Raw genomic sequence first — 11,540 nt, forward strand, 5'->3', positions numbered from 1 at the left:
CCAGCAAATTTTCCAAGCTGTTTTAAAATAAATATTCAGAGACTTCTCAGTTCCACCCCCCATATCAAAGCCCTATGGCAAGCAGATCCCTATATATCCAGGGGGGCGGCGGGAAAGGTAACCACAAAAAGTTCACACTCTACCTGGCAAATGCTGGGCTGGGTTGGGCAGGGCAGCAAGGGGTCTTCTGCTGCAGAGAATGGTGGTGGCCACTCTGGCTGCCTCCTCCTTCCTGGAGGCCTCCGTGGAAGCCCCGCCCACCCGCCGATCAGCTGAGAAGCAGGAGAAAAGGAGCTCTTTGCAGCTTGTCTGCTGCTTCCATTGCCGGCCAGGAGAACAAGCAGGAGAGACGGCGAACAGGAGAGACGGCGAACAAAGTGGCTGAGGGGCCTTGGGGCTGGGCAGGGGGCAATGGGGAGTCACGTGAGGTGCCTCTGGGGGGCCCCTCCAGGCAGTGGGGCCCCTAGACAAATGTCTCCCCTTGCCTGATCGTTGTTATGGGTGTGGAGACTAGTGTGAAAGTTGTGTGATTGATTATAAACCATCACACAGTGGTTTAGGTCTTTCTTATTGCCCTTGCTTTCACCCCACTCCCCCAAAAGCTGCCCTGGGGGTTATTCGCACATGGCTTCATGCTGTGGGGTAAATGTTGAGCCAAGCCACTTCAAATTACACACACACACACACACACACACACACACACACACACACACACGACATTGAGCAGCCCCTCCCCTCTGCTCTCAGGTTTTATTTTGTCAGCGTGGTATAGTGGTTAGAGTGCTGGACTAGGACCGGGGAGACCCGAGTTCAAATCCCCATTAGCCATGAAACTAGCTGGGTGACTCTGGGCCAGTCACTTCTCTCTCAGCCTAACCTACTTCACAGGGTTGTTGTGAAAGAGAAACTCAAGTATGTAGTACACCGCTCTGGGCTCCTTGGAGGAAGAGCGGGATATAAATGTAAAATAATAATAATAAATAATAATATTTTGGTGCAGGTTCGCATTGCATGCCTCCGTGTTTTCCTTCTAGCCAATGGGGGGTGGGGGGAGAGAGTTCTAAAGCCTATATCTGCATTCCTAAAGATGGTATGCCTCTTATTGTGTTAATGATTCTATGTCACTGCCTCTCTCTATTTGCTCCGGCTGTTTTCAGAAAAACTCACTTAAAACCAGCATTTTAAAAACCGAGAAATACATCGAGATAAGCTAGAATTCAGAAGACAAAGCCCGATTTGTATGTGGGGTGCTTCCAAGGATCTTGAATGGACTTTAGGGTGAATTTGGCTGGTGTGTGAACGCAGCGCACACTCTCTTCCAGAGGAGATTTGGGGAAACAGCCCTGTCTGTAAAACCTCCTGGTAAATCAGATTAATGTCCATCCATTCCGGAATTATGTTGCAATAGATGTCAGCCAGATCTCTATTGGAAGCACACAATCTATATATATATATTTCTCCTGGGTGTGCCCAGGAGAAATGCGTCCTGGCAGCCCAGCTGATTGGCTGGGCTGCGGGGGCGCCTGATTGGTCCTGGCGCACCCAGGAGAATGGCGGCGGCCATGGCCGGGGAGCCAGGCGGGCCCGGCCGCGGAGTCGAGGCGGCGGGCCTGGCAGGGCCCGGCCGCAGAGGCGAGGCGGCGGGCCTGGCCGGGCCCGGCGGCGGCGGCACTCTTGGGCCTGGCCGCGGCGGCGGGCCTGGCGGCGGCAGCACTTTCCAGCCCGGCGGCGGCACCCTCGGGCCCGGCCGCCGCGGCGGCACTCTTGGGCCGGGAGGCGGCACTCTCGGGCCTGGCCGTGGAGGTAAGGCGGCGGGCCTGGCCGCAGCGCAGGCAGCGGTGGGCCCGGCCGCACTAGAGGCACAGATGCTCTGTGCCCGGGCCCACTAGTTCATAGGAAATTCATAAGAAGCTGCCTTCGATTGAGTCAGACCATTGGTCCACCTAGCTTAGCATTGTTTGCTCTGACTGGCAGCAACTTTCCGGTCCACCCCTGGCAATTGTGAGAACCGCCTTGTTATGTTTAACACTTGTACAATGACTGTATGGCATGCACAGGTACAATCTGTACACAGGTACAGTTATTCACATGTTGTGTTGAACTTGGGTACAGCAATATACTTCCTATCTTTCTTTTCTAAGCTGTATATACATTCATAATTTTGATAATGTTTTTAGATTTGTTTTGTGATTGATTGTTTAAACATTTTGTATAAAGTTGAGATGTAAATATAGTGTTAGATTTTTGTGTAATTTCTTTATAATTTCAATCTATTTGTAACTTTGATTATTTCTTTATTAGTTATCTTTGGATTCTTGTTGGGCTATTGTTATTTGTGAATCCAATATATATGATTCCCCTGTACCTATTTTCACACTTCCTATCTGTGCCATGCATTTGAAAGGCCTATACCCAGGCTCACTTTTAAAATTAATGAAGATACAGTCATTCTCATTTAAAAGGTGTATGAGTGTAATAACATCTGTACACTTATACACAATAATGATCTGGTTCATGCAGTAGTTTGAATGTGGGTTTAATGTGAGTTACCAACATTAGCATGATTGTATGAACCCATGATTGTGTGGTTCATGATTTGGGATGAATCTAAGATTCTCGCCTTGGTGTGGGCTCACATAATTACACTAATGTCAGTTACCCACATTAAACCTAGATTCAAACCGTTGTGAATAGGGCTACAGTCACTTGTCTGAATAGAGCTATAGTCACCTGCAGATTGAGGTATGATTCACTTTGGAATCCTCCTTCCCTCCATCAGATGAGGAATCTGTGAATAACGACAAGAGTCATCAGCAGAAAATCTCTGAGCAAAGGGAGGAACTTCGGGCATCAGTGAGACCAGACAAAGAGAGGATTTCGCACCATCCTATGAAAAGAGAAGCCTCTGAGTGCCAGCAGAAAAGCTACAAAGACTTAGATGAAATCTCGGTCAAGAAGGAGAAAGAGAAGGATGGAGGAAGATTATCTGAATGTGAGACAAGTTCACACACAATGATTAGAACTCTCTCAGAAGATAAAGCATATAAGTGTTCAGACTGTGGAAAATCCTTCTGTAGGAATGCTAATCTTATAAGACATTATAGGATCCACACAGGGGAAAAGCCATATAAATGCATTGTTTGTGGGAAAAGCTTCTCCCAGAAAGGAAACCTGGCTATGCATGAGAGAATCCATGCAGAAGATAAACCATATAAATGCTTGGAATGTGGAAAATCCTTCTGTAAGAATGCTGACCTTATTAGACATCACCGAAACCATACAGGGGAAAAGCCATATACATGCTCAGTGTGTGGGAAATCCTTCAGTATGAACTCTGACTTTATGATACATTTCAGAACCCATACAGGAGAGAAACAGTATAGATGCTCAGAGTGTGGTAAAAGTTTCAATAAGAAGTGTAACCTGGTAGCGCATGTGAGGATCCATACAGGAGAGAAGCCATACAGATGCTCAGAGTGTGGGAAATCTTTCACTACCAACTCTGAAGTCTTTAAGCATTATAGAACACACACCAGACACAAACCCTATGAATGTGTGGACTGTGGGAAAAGGTTCAGGCAGGAAGCTCATCTAGTTGCACACATGAGAATCCACACGGGTGAGAGGCCATATGAATGCGCAGATTGTGGGCAAACGTTCACACGGAAAGGGAACCTCGCTCTTCACGAGAGAATCCATACAGCAGAAAAACCATATAAATGCCTGGAATGTGGGAAATCCTTCCAAGCTAACTATAAACTTATTGCACATCAAAGACTTCATGCAGGAGAGATGCCGTACGAATGCTCAGACTGTGGGAAAAGCTTCATCCAGAAGGGAAGCCTCCTTGCCCATCTGCAGTTACACTCAGAGAAGAAACCATATGATTGCACGGATTGTGGGAAATCCTTCCTTACAAGCTCTGATCTCCTTAGACATCAGAGAACCCACACAGAAGATAAACCATATGAATGCGTGGATTGTGGGAAATCCTTCATTATGAACTCCGATCTCCTTAGACATCAGAGAACCCACACAGGAGAAAAACCATACGAATGTTCAGATTGTAATAAAAGTTTCAGTCGGAAAGATGGCCTCCTCAAACATGTAATAATCCATAATGGGGAGGAATTGAGCACACAGGCCAAACCATATGAATGCCTGCGCTGTGGAAGAAGCTACAATTACAAGCAAAACCTCATAATACATATGAGAAATCACACTGGAGAAAAGCTGTATAAATGCTCTGATTGCAAGAAAGCCTTCAATACGAACTCTGAACTGACCAAACATCGGAGAATGCATACAGGGGAGAAGCCATTCAAGTGCTTGGATTGTGGGAAAAGCTTCAGCCAAAAGGGAGACCTTGTCGTCCACATGCGAATTCACACAGGAGAAAAACCTTATAAGTGTACTGACTGTGGGAAATGTTTTAGCCTTAGCTATCTTGTCATCAGGCATCAACAAATGCACACCGGGGAGAAACCATTTACATGCTCTGAATGTGGGAAACGTTTTGGTATCCGCTGCAAACTTAATCGGCATCAGCAGATCCACACAGGGGAGAAACCACATAGATGTCCAGACTGTGGGCAATGCTTCACTCGCAAAACAAACCTTTTCAAACACATGAGAGCCCACGTGGGAGACAAACTGCAGAAATGCGCTGAATTTGGGGAACGTTTCTGTGATCCTCCTGATTTTAATCAGAATGAGAGAATGCCCACAGAAGAAAACCCTAGGCGGCTTCTTGCAAATACTTAATACAAAAAAAGAAAGAAAAAGCTTTCTGCATGCTGGAATTTGTATAATAATGATCCAGATGTTTGCAAGCGTCTCTGTTTTCTCCTACAGAACTGTTTCACAAAAGCGCACAGGAAGTTGAGAGGAGAATAACAGGATGCACTTGAGGAACCTGTTACTTGGGTGAGAATTGCTTAAAAGAGCTAGCCACCTAGGAGCAGCAGTAATGGCTCTCTCAGTGCAGACTAGTTGAGGGCCTTTGTGACACCAATAGCAGGGAGTCACTGTTAGTTATAGTTAACTTTCAACTGAGATTTTCACAGAATGGTTTCTTATTCTGTTCTAGTTCAGAGAAAAGCAAAGGTCCACTTTAGTTTTGAGTTCAGATTTGGTTTGACTCCTGGCTCAACAGAGAGTAAACAAATCTTCACCTGAACCAGTGGAGAGTACACTGAACACCAGGTGCTAGGCAACACCAAAGGGAGGAGGTGGTTGCCCTCTTTTAACCCGCTTGCAGGCTTCCCTGATGGACTTGGTCAGCCACTGTGTGAAGCAAGATGCTGCCCTGGATGGGCCTTGGCCTGATCCTGCAGGGCTTTCTTAAATTCTTACCAACTCTATTGCATGTCTAATAATGCTGCGCATTTTAAAGCACTGCTTAGTGACTAACCCTTCTGTGGGCTCACTGGAGCCAAGCCCCACGTTAAAATAAACACAAGTTCCTGCTTGCCCTAGTGGTCAGTTGTGGGAAGAGGGTCTTTGCGTAGGGTCACTGGACAAAAACTGAGCTTGTAGGAGCACAATGTTATGCTCTTCATACCATGCTAGCATTCTGCAAGGGCAGGTCCCCGTTCTCTGGAATCCCCCTCTCCCAAGGATCATTAAAGCACTTGAAGGTGCAGACAGACTTGGGCAGTCCATCCCTTCTGTGGTTCTGCTTTCCTTTTGCTAGACTGCTGATGTGTATTTTGAGGTAATATCCTGAACTGAACTTTTAGGATTCAAAATGTCCCATTTTCCATATTGTTCTGGTAGTCTTGGGCTACTTGGGTGCCAAATTTCAGCTCTTAGTTAAGTATTGATTAAGCACTTCATTTTGTACAGGAGTTCAATTTTCAGACATTTCAAGTAATCGGGATGCCTTGGGCTACACGTGTGCAAAGCTTCAGGGCTTCGGGAAGTAGCCCAACAATGGCAATTCCTCATGAGAAAGTGAGTGAGGCGATATATATATAATGTGTGTGTGTATAAAAATGCAGTAGCACGCAGCCTATGGGTTACCAACCTTGGGCCCACTGTTCCCTGAAGCAGGGATCCCCAGATGTTGTGGACTACAACTCCCATAATCCCCAGACAAAGGCCACTGCACCTGAGGATGCTGGGAGTTGCAGTCAATAACATCTGGGAATCCCTGTTACAGGGAACACTGCTTGGGTCCCCAGATGATGTTGGACTATAACTTCATCCACAGGCCACTGTGGCTGTGGTTGATGGGAGTCCAACAATATCTGGAGGCCCAAAGTTGGGAATCTCTGTCTTAACCCAACTTCAGCTCTACAGTCATGGAAACTGGGGTACCTGTGGGCAGCAACATGAGAAGTGGGATTTTAAACACCATGAAAAACATCACTGAAGTTGCATCCGGCTTCAAGATGGAAGAGTGCCGAAACAGCAGCTGGGAGTTTCAAGATGGATGAGCGCCTGCTTGCTGTCTGTTAAAGGCTGGTTTGAAAAAATATGGGAGATTGTGGTCACTGAGAAAAAGTCAGCTGAAAAAGAAAAAGTCAGCTGAAATGAAGGGAGCAGTAAATCTAGTTTTTGTAGGATTTGCTTTTGGAGAAGGAAGGAGCTCCTATTTCTCAACTACATTGGTGCAACCAAACCAGCATATAAAATGCCAGGGAGACACAATGGATTACATTTTTTTGTGGTTATTGGCTGATATCCAGATTATCAAAGTGCATGTGTGAAAGTGCTGAGCAAGTGCAAGGATGTTGCACTAGTTCTATTATGTTGGGAGCTTGTGTTCTAGACTAGTGTTGTACTAGTGCAAACATCCTTGCACTTGTACAACAGGGCGTGCAACCTCTGGTGTGCCTGCTGGTGTCATGGCTCAGACTTCGGAATCGGAAGACTCAGAGCAGGAAGACTCGCCTGCTAGTGAGCCACAGCAGCAAGATTTGGCAGAGAAACCAGACTCGGGACCTGAGGATTATCAACAGCTGCCAGACTTGAATTCTGATGTGGAGGAGCCTGGGATTCCACCTATAGTGAGACAAAGTATCAAGAGGCAGGCTCAGAGAGACTCACACAGGTGCAGCAGATAACAGGGAAGAAAGCCAAACTGCTGACTCAGGGAAGCCTGATTGGTTCCTGGTTCTGTTGAGCCATATATATTCAACAGTCTCTCATGGCTGAGTTGCTGGTTGAAACTTTGCTGGCAGCAGATACTGTGCTCTTGGAATTATATCTTTTCTGTGTTCCAGTTTGTCTTGTCTTACTTCCCTGCATTGTTCCCTTAATTCCTTGTTCTGTGTTCTTCGCTTGTTTCATTCCTTGTTTTGTCTTTTCTTCCACTTATTACTCAGTTATTATTAGAGGTGGGTACCTAGTTTCAGTTCAGGGGACTTAATTCATTTACTGTTTTCTTTGTGAGCCTTTTATTTTCCTTCATCCAGTTTTGTTGCTGCTTTCTGTTTACTCTCTTTCTCTGGGGGTTGTAAATCCTGTAGGGATAGCTGGGATAGCAGTTCACAACAGTTGGTGGGAAATCTTTCTCCATCAATTTACATTGCCTGAAGCATTGTGCCAGTGCACAACTTCAGGATTTTGTGCATCTGCCCATCTTCCTTGCAGGTGCACAAATTTGTTGCACAAGTGTAGTGTTGGATGTTGGCCATTATTTATGGTGACTATTATTTATATGTAGTGACAAAATGTGTTGTTTTCTAGTCACAGTGATCCTTCTGTACCCTGGAAATTGTTGTTGACAATCCAGAGAAAGATCCTCAGAATTGTTACTCCTTGAATCCTTTCTTAGGAGATAAGCAGTAGGCGGGCAAGAGAAAAGGGGAGGACAGCATAACAGCTGCAACAAGGAACAATTAACTCAGGGAAGAGTTACTGCTTCCCTTGTGAGAAAGGAATTTAAGAACAGCTGAGACATTTGTTTTGTGTAAGCAACTGAGGATGATGTATTGACTTTGAAACCAGTTTTGTTTTTAACCTGTAACATCTAGTGGATGGTATTTTATCTTTGCGTAATAAAGAGGTCTTGGTGGAAGAAGTGTTTAGAGTTAATATGTGCATAGTATTGCAAACTCATCAACATAATTATTACATTAAAATGAATTATTGTTAATCAAAGTGAGGGGGCAGAGGGTTGGAGTCGGGGGAAAGGCAAGGGGAAAGAGGGATGGTGTCAATAGGCTCAGGAATAGGGGCAGAGGACATCTGGTCACAAGCGGCCAATTGCATTGAATCACTGCCCAAGAGCTCTTCTTGGCTCCTGCTGTTGCTGCAGGATATTCCTGTATGTGGTCCAGAAAAGTCCCCGTGGGCTGGATCTAGCCCCCGGGCCTTATGTTGTGCAGGCCTGATTTAAACCAACCAAACACTGTCAAGCGGTTTCTAAGGACAAAGCACTCCTGCCATAAATATGGTTAGAATGCAAGAGGAAAGGGGTGCAAAAAAAAGACACGGCAAAATCAGATGATGGGAAGTTGGAGCTGAATTCCCCCCACCCCTCTGGCACCCATAACTGCACCCCATATTTATGGTCACTTTTCCATGCATCAGGGTTCTGAACCACAATGCATGATGGGAGTTGTCTAACAACATCTGAGTACCCAGGTTTCAGAACCCCTGTCATATGCTATTCCCACCTCCTGATAAGGATCTCATTCATTTTCCTCCAATAGCTTCTTGGGTTGTCTCAAATATTTTAGACTCTCATAATTCGCTGGAACATCGTTTTTGAGAGACTGCAAGGCTTATGTTTTTGAGAGACTGCAAGGCTTATGTTTTTGAGAGACTGCAAGGCTTATGTTTTTAAGACTGTCTTGCAGTTCTCTTACTATTCTGAAATCAGTATCTCAAATAATAGCTAGAGAGTCTCAGATTGGACACCCCAATATATACTATCCCAAACACCTTGGAGGAAAGGTGGGTACAGATGCAATCAAGGAACTGTACTGATGGAGTTCACATTCTCTCCAGCAATTTCAGTTTTATTTATTTACTTTTATGTTTATATCCAGCTCTTCCTCCAAGGAGCTCAGAACAGAGCACATGGTTATTTTTATCCTCACAACCACCCTGTGAGGTAGGTAGAACAGAGAGATACACGGCTGTCCCAGAGTCACCGTGAGCATCATGGCTGAATGGGGCTCTTACTGGTCCTGCTCAGATCAGAACTGTTCTCATTGGGCCAAGGCCCATCTCTGTGTTCTTCACTGGAAGACCCAGGGGCAACCCCCCACCAACCCTAAGTACGGCTCCCTGACTAATTGTTTATTGGGCCTGCAAGAAGCTTTGGCCAAGGCTGAATACTCTGGAACCATGAGGAGATGCAGTGCAGTGCTGCACTTTGCCCAGTGCCGGGGAGGCTCCTTTAAGGGAAACGGAGCCCTCTTGAGCCCCTGCACCATCTTGGAAGGAAGGCGTGCAGAGAGTGCTGGGAAGTGTAGCCTTTCCCCGTGCTTTCCTCCTAGAACTCTTAAGAGAGGGCTCTGGCTCTCTTAAAGGGCCTCCCAGCATTGCAAAACGCGCAGTACTGTCCAGAGGTCAGGACATTGGAGAATGGTGCTCACATGGCAAGCTTTTTGACCAAGTGGCTCCTGCTTGAAAAGCAGTGAAGATCACTGGACTAGCTAGTCCAGCAGTCTGTTTTCCACAGTGGCTGGCAGTCTAAAGCTGCGCTTGAGCAATAAGATCACGTAGCTGCACTGAATCATGGGGATATCTGGAACTGCGTTCCTGCACAAATGTTCCCTTTAAAGCATATGAGGCGTGGCACAGGTTGTGCACGTGTTGCGCACACACCATGTTTGCACTACTGCAACACTAGTCTGGAATGCAAGCTCCAGATGTGCAAATAGCCAGCACAACGCCCTTGTGCAAGGACACTGTTAATCTCCAGGCTTGACTACTGCAATGTGCTCCATGTAGGGCTGCCTTTGAAAGTAGTCTGGAGACTTCAGCTAGTGCAAAATTCAGCAGTCAGGTTGGCTTCTGGGATAATGCGGTGAGATAATTGCTCTGGTTGCCACTTTGTTTCCAGATGAAATACAATGTGCTGGTGATTACCTATAGAACCCTAAATGGCTTAGGCCTGAGAGTTACCCAAGAACGCCACCTTCTCCATGATCCACACTAAGGTCACCTGAGGAGCTCTGCCTGCAGATCTGGGAGGTCGGAGAGGGTGAAGAGAGGAAGGGGGTTAGATTCTGTCAGCTCCCTGACCTCCCCTGATGAACAACAGCCGTCTCACCCTGCCTGCGCATTCCTGTCTCGGCTGAGGAGGTTTGTTTTCGCAGCCCCAGACCTTCTGAAGAACCAGCTTGTGGCAGCCTGATTGCTGTCCTATTCCACCTGTGCCTTCTACCTGAGTGCTTGACTTGTTCCACCTGTCCCTAAGGACCAGCGATCTCTCATGAGAGAGGAGATTTCTGGAGCCCTTGAGAGCATATATTGGAAGAAGGCATGCCAGGGGCAAAGCCAATGGTGGAGTTGGTGGACTGCCTGTAGGTGGCTGCCAAAGGTGGCCTTTAGTGCTGGGGATTTGGTGTGGGATGGGTCCGGGGGTGGGGGGAGTTATATTAAGGTGGGGTTGGAGATTTGGGTTGAATTTTGTTAGTCCTTTTATTGGGTTGTGCCAGGCCTTTTGTTGTCATGTGTTTGGGTTCTCTTGGGCAGAATGATGCCGGGTGTGTGTCCAGTGGCTCTGGGGCAGCTCTTACTGTTGTGGTGGGGAACAGAAGAATTGGCGTTGGCAGAGCAGCTGGCCGTTACAGGGGAAGGGAAACCAGTAATTTAGTAACTGTTTCCACTTCCAGCTGCCCTGTCAGCTCTCTGGCCTCAGGGAGCAGTTCCAACTTCCCACAGAACCTAGGCTTGCTCCTTTGCAATGCCAGGTTGGTTCAGAATAAGACCTCCTGCCCAGAGGCACGTTCACGGGCCGCCACTGGTGCCACCCAAAGCATAGCAAAAGTGCAATCTCCAAGCCTGGAGATGCAGTTACAACCAGGGAGGCTTCTGGGAACAGGCAGAACCCATTTGTCCATGCCGGTGAGGACACAACAAGACCTCCACCCACCCACTTGGAAACTGAATTTCTAGAATGGGGTTTCCCAAACAGTGTGCTGTGGGACATTGGCTGGTGTGGTGTGTGGACTCACATAGGGACCTAGGAAGTGGCCTTATTCTGAGTCAGACCACTGGTCCATCTAGCTCAGTGTTGTTGTCTACTGGAAGCAGCTTCTCCAAGGTTTTCTCTAGCCCTATTTCGAGATGTCAGGGAGGAATATCTTACATTTATGTCACATGTAGTCTCCCATTCAAATGCAAGCCAGGGCAGGCAATCCATGCTTGCTACAGAAGACCAGCTCTCACTCCAACTCAGCAGCAAAAGTGGGGAGTTTAGACTCCTCACTGCAGCTGACTAGGAAGGACACGTCCCTCCTAGTGCATAAGGGAGCGAGTTAAAGCTTTTGGAGCTGGCCCAGACCCTGATGTGCTGGGAGTGAAGCATCCTTCCTGGGGCATGATGGAGCCAGTCAGCTCCAGGGATGGCTACA

At 46.9% G+C, this 11,540-nt stretch overlaps 1 protein-coding gene and 1 long non-coding RNA gene across 4 annotated transcripts in view; one reads left to right on the forward strand and one right to left on the reverse strand.

Annotated features, from left to right (window-relative positions):
- Positions 1–213, reverse strand: part of LOC128342221 (uncharacterized) — a 21,471-nt gene extending 21,258 nt beyond the window's left edge. The window contains exon 1 of the long non-coding RNA XR_008314838.1: positions 144–213. This is a non-coding gene — a long non-coding RNA (uncharacterized LOC128342221). The remainder of the gene's footprint in view (positions 1–143) is intronic.
- Positions 1–8,715, forward strand: part of LOC128342209 (zinc finger protein 271-like) — a 17,018-nt gene extending 8,303 nt beyond the window's left edge. For all 3 annotated transcript variants that reach the window (XM_053289270.1, XM_053289271.1, XM_053289272.1), the window contains one exon: positions 2,780–8,715. In XM_053289270.1, coding sequence (XP_053145245.1) covers positions 2,780–4,764 — 1,985 coding nt within the window. In that variant the 3' untranslated portion in view covers positions 4,765–8,715. The remainder of the gene's footprint in view (positions 1–2,779) is intronic.
- The last annotated feature ends 2,825 nt before the right edge of the window (positions 8,716–11,540 follow it).

This window comes from Hemicordylus capensis, chromosome 2, assembly GCF_027244095.1.
Source record: "Hemicordylus capensis ecotype Gifberg chromosome 2, rHemCap1.1.pri, whole genome shotgun sequence".
In the NCBI taxonomy this organism is placed as follows: domain Eukaryota; kingdom Metazoa; phylum Chordata; class Lepidosauria; order Squamata; family Cordylidae; genus Hemicordylus; species Hemicordylus capensis.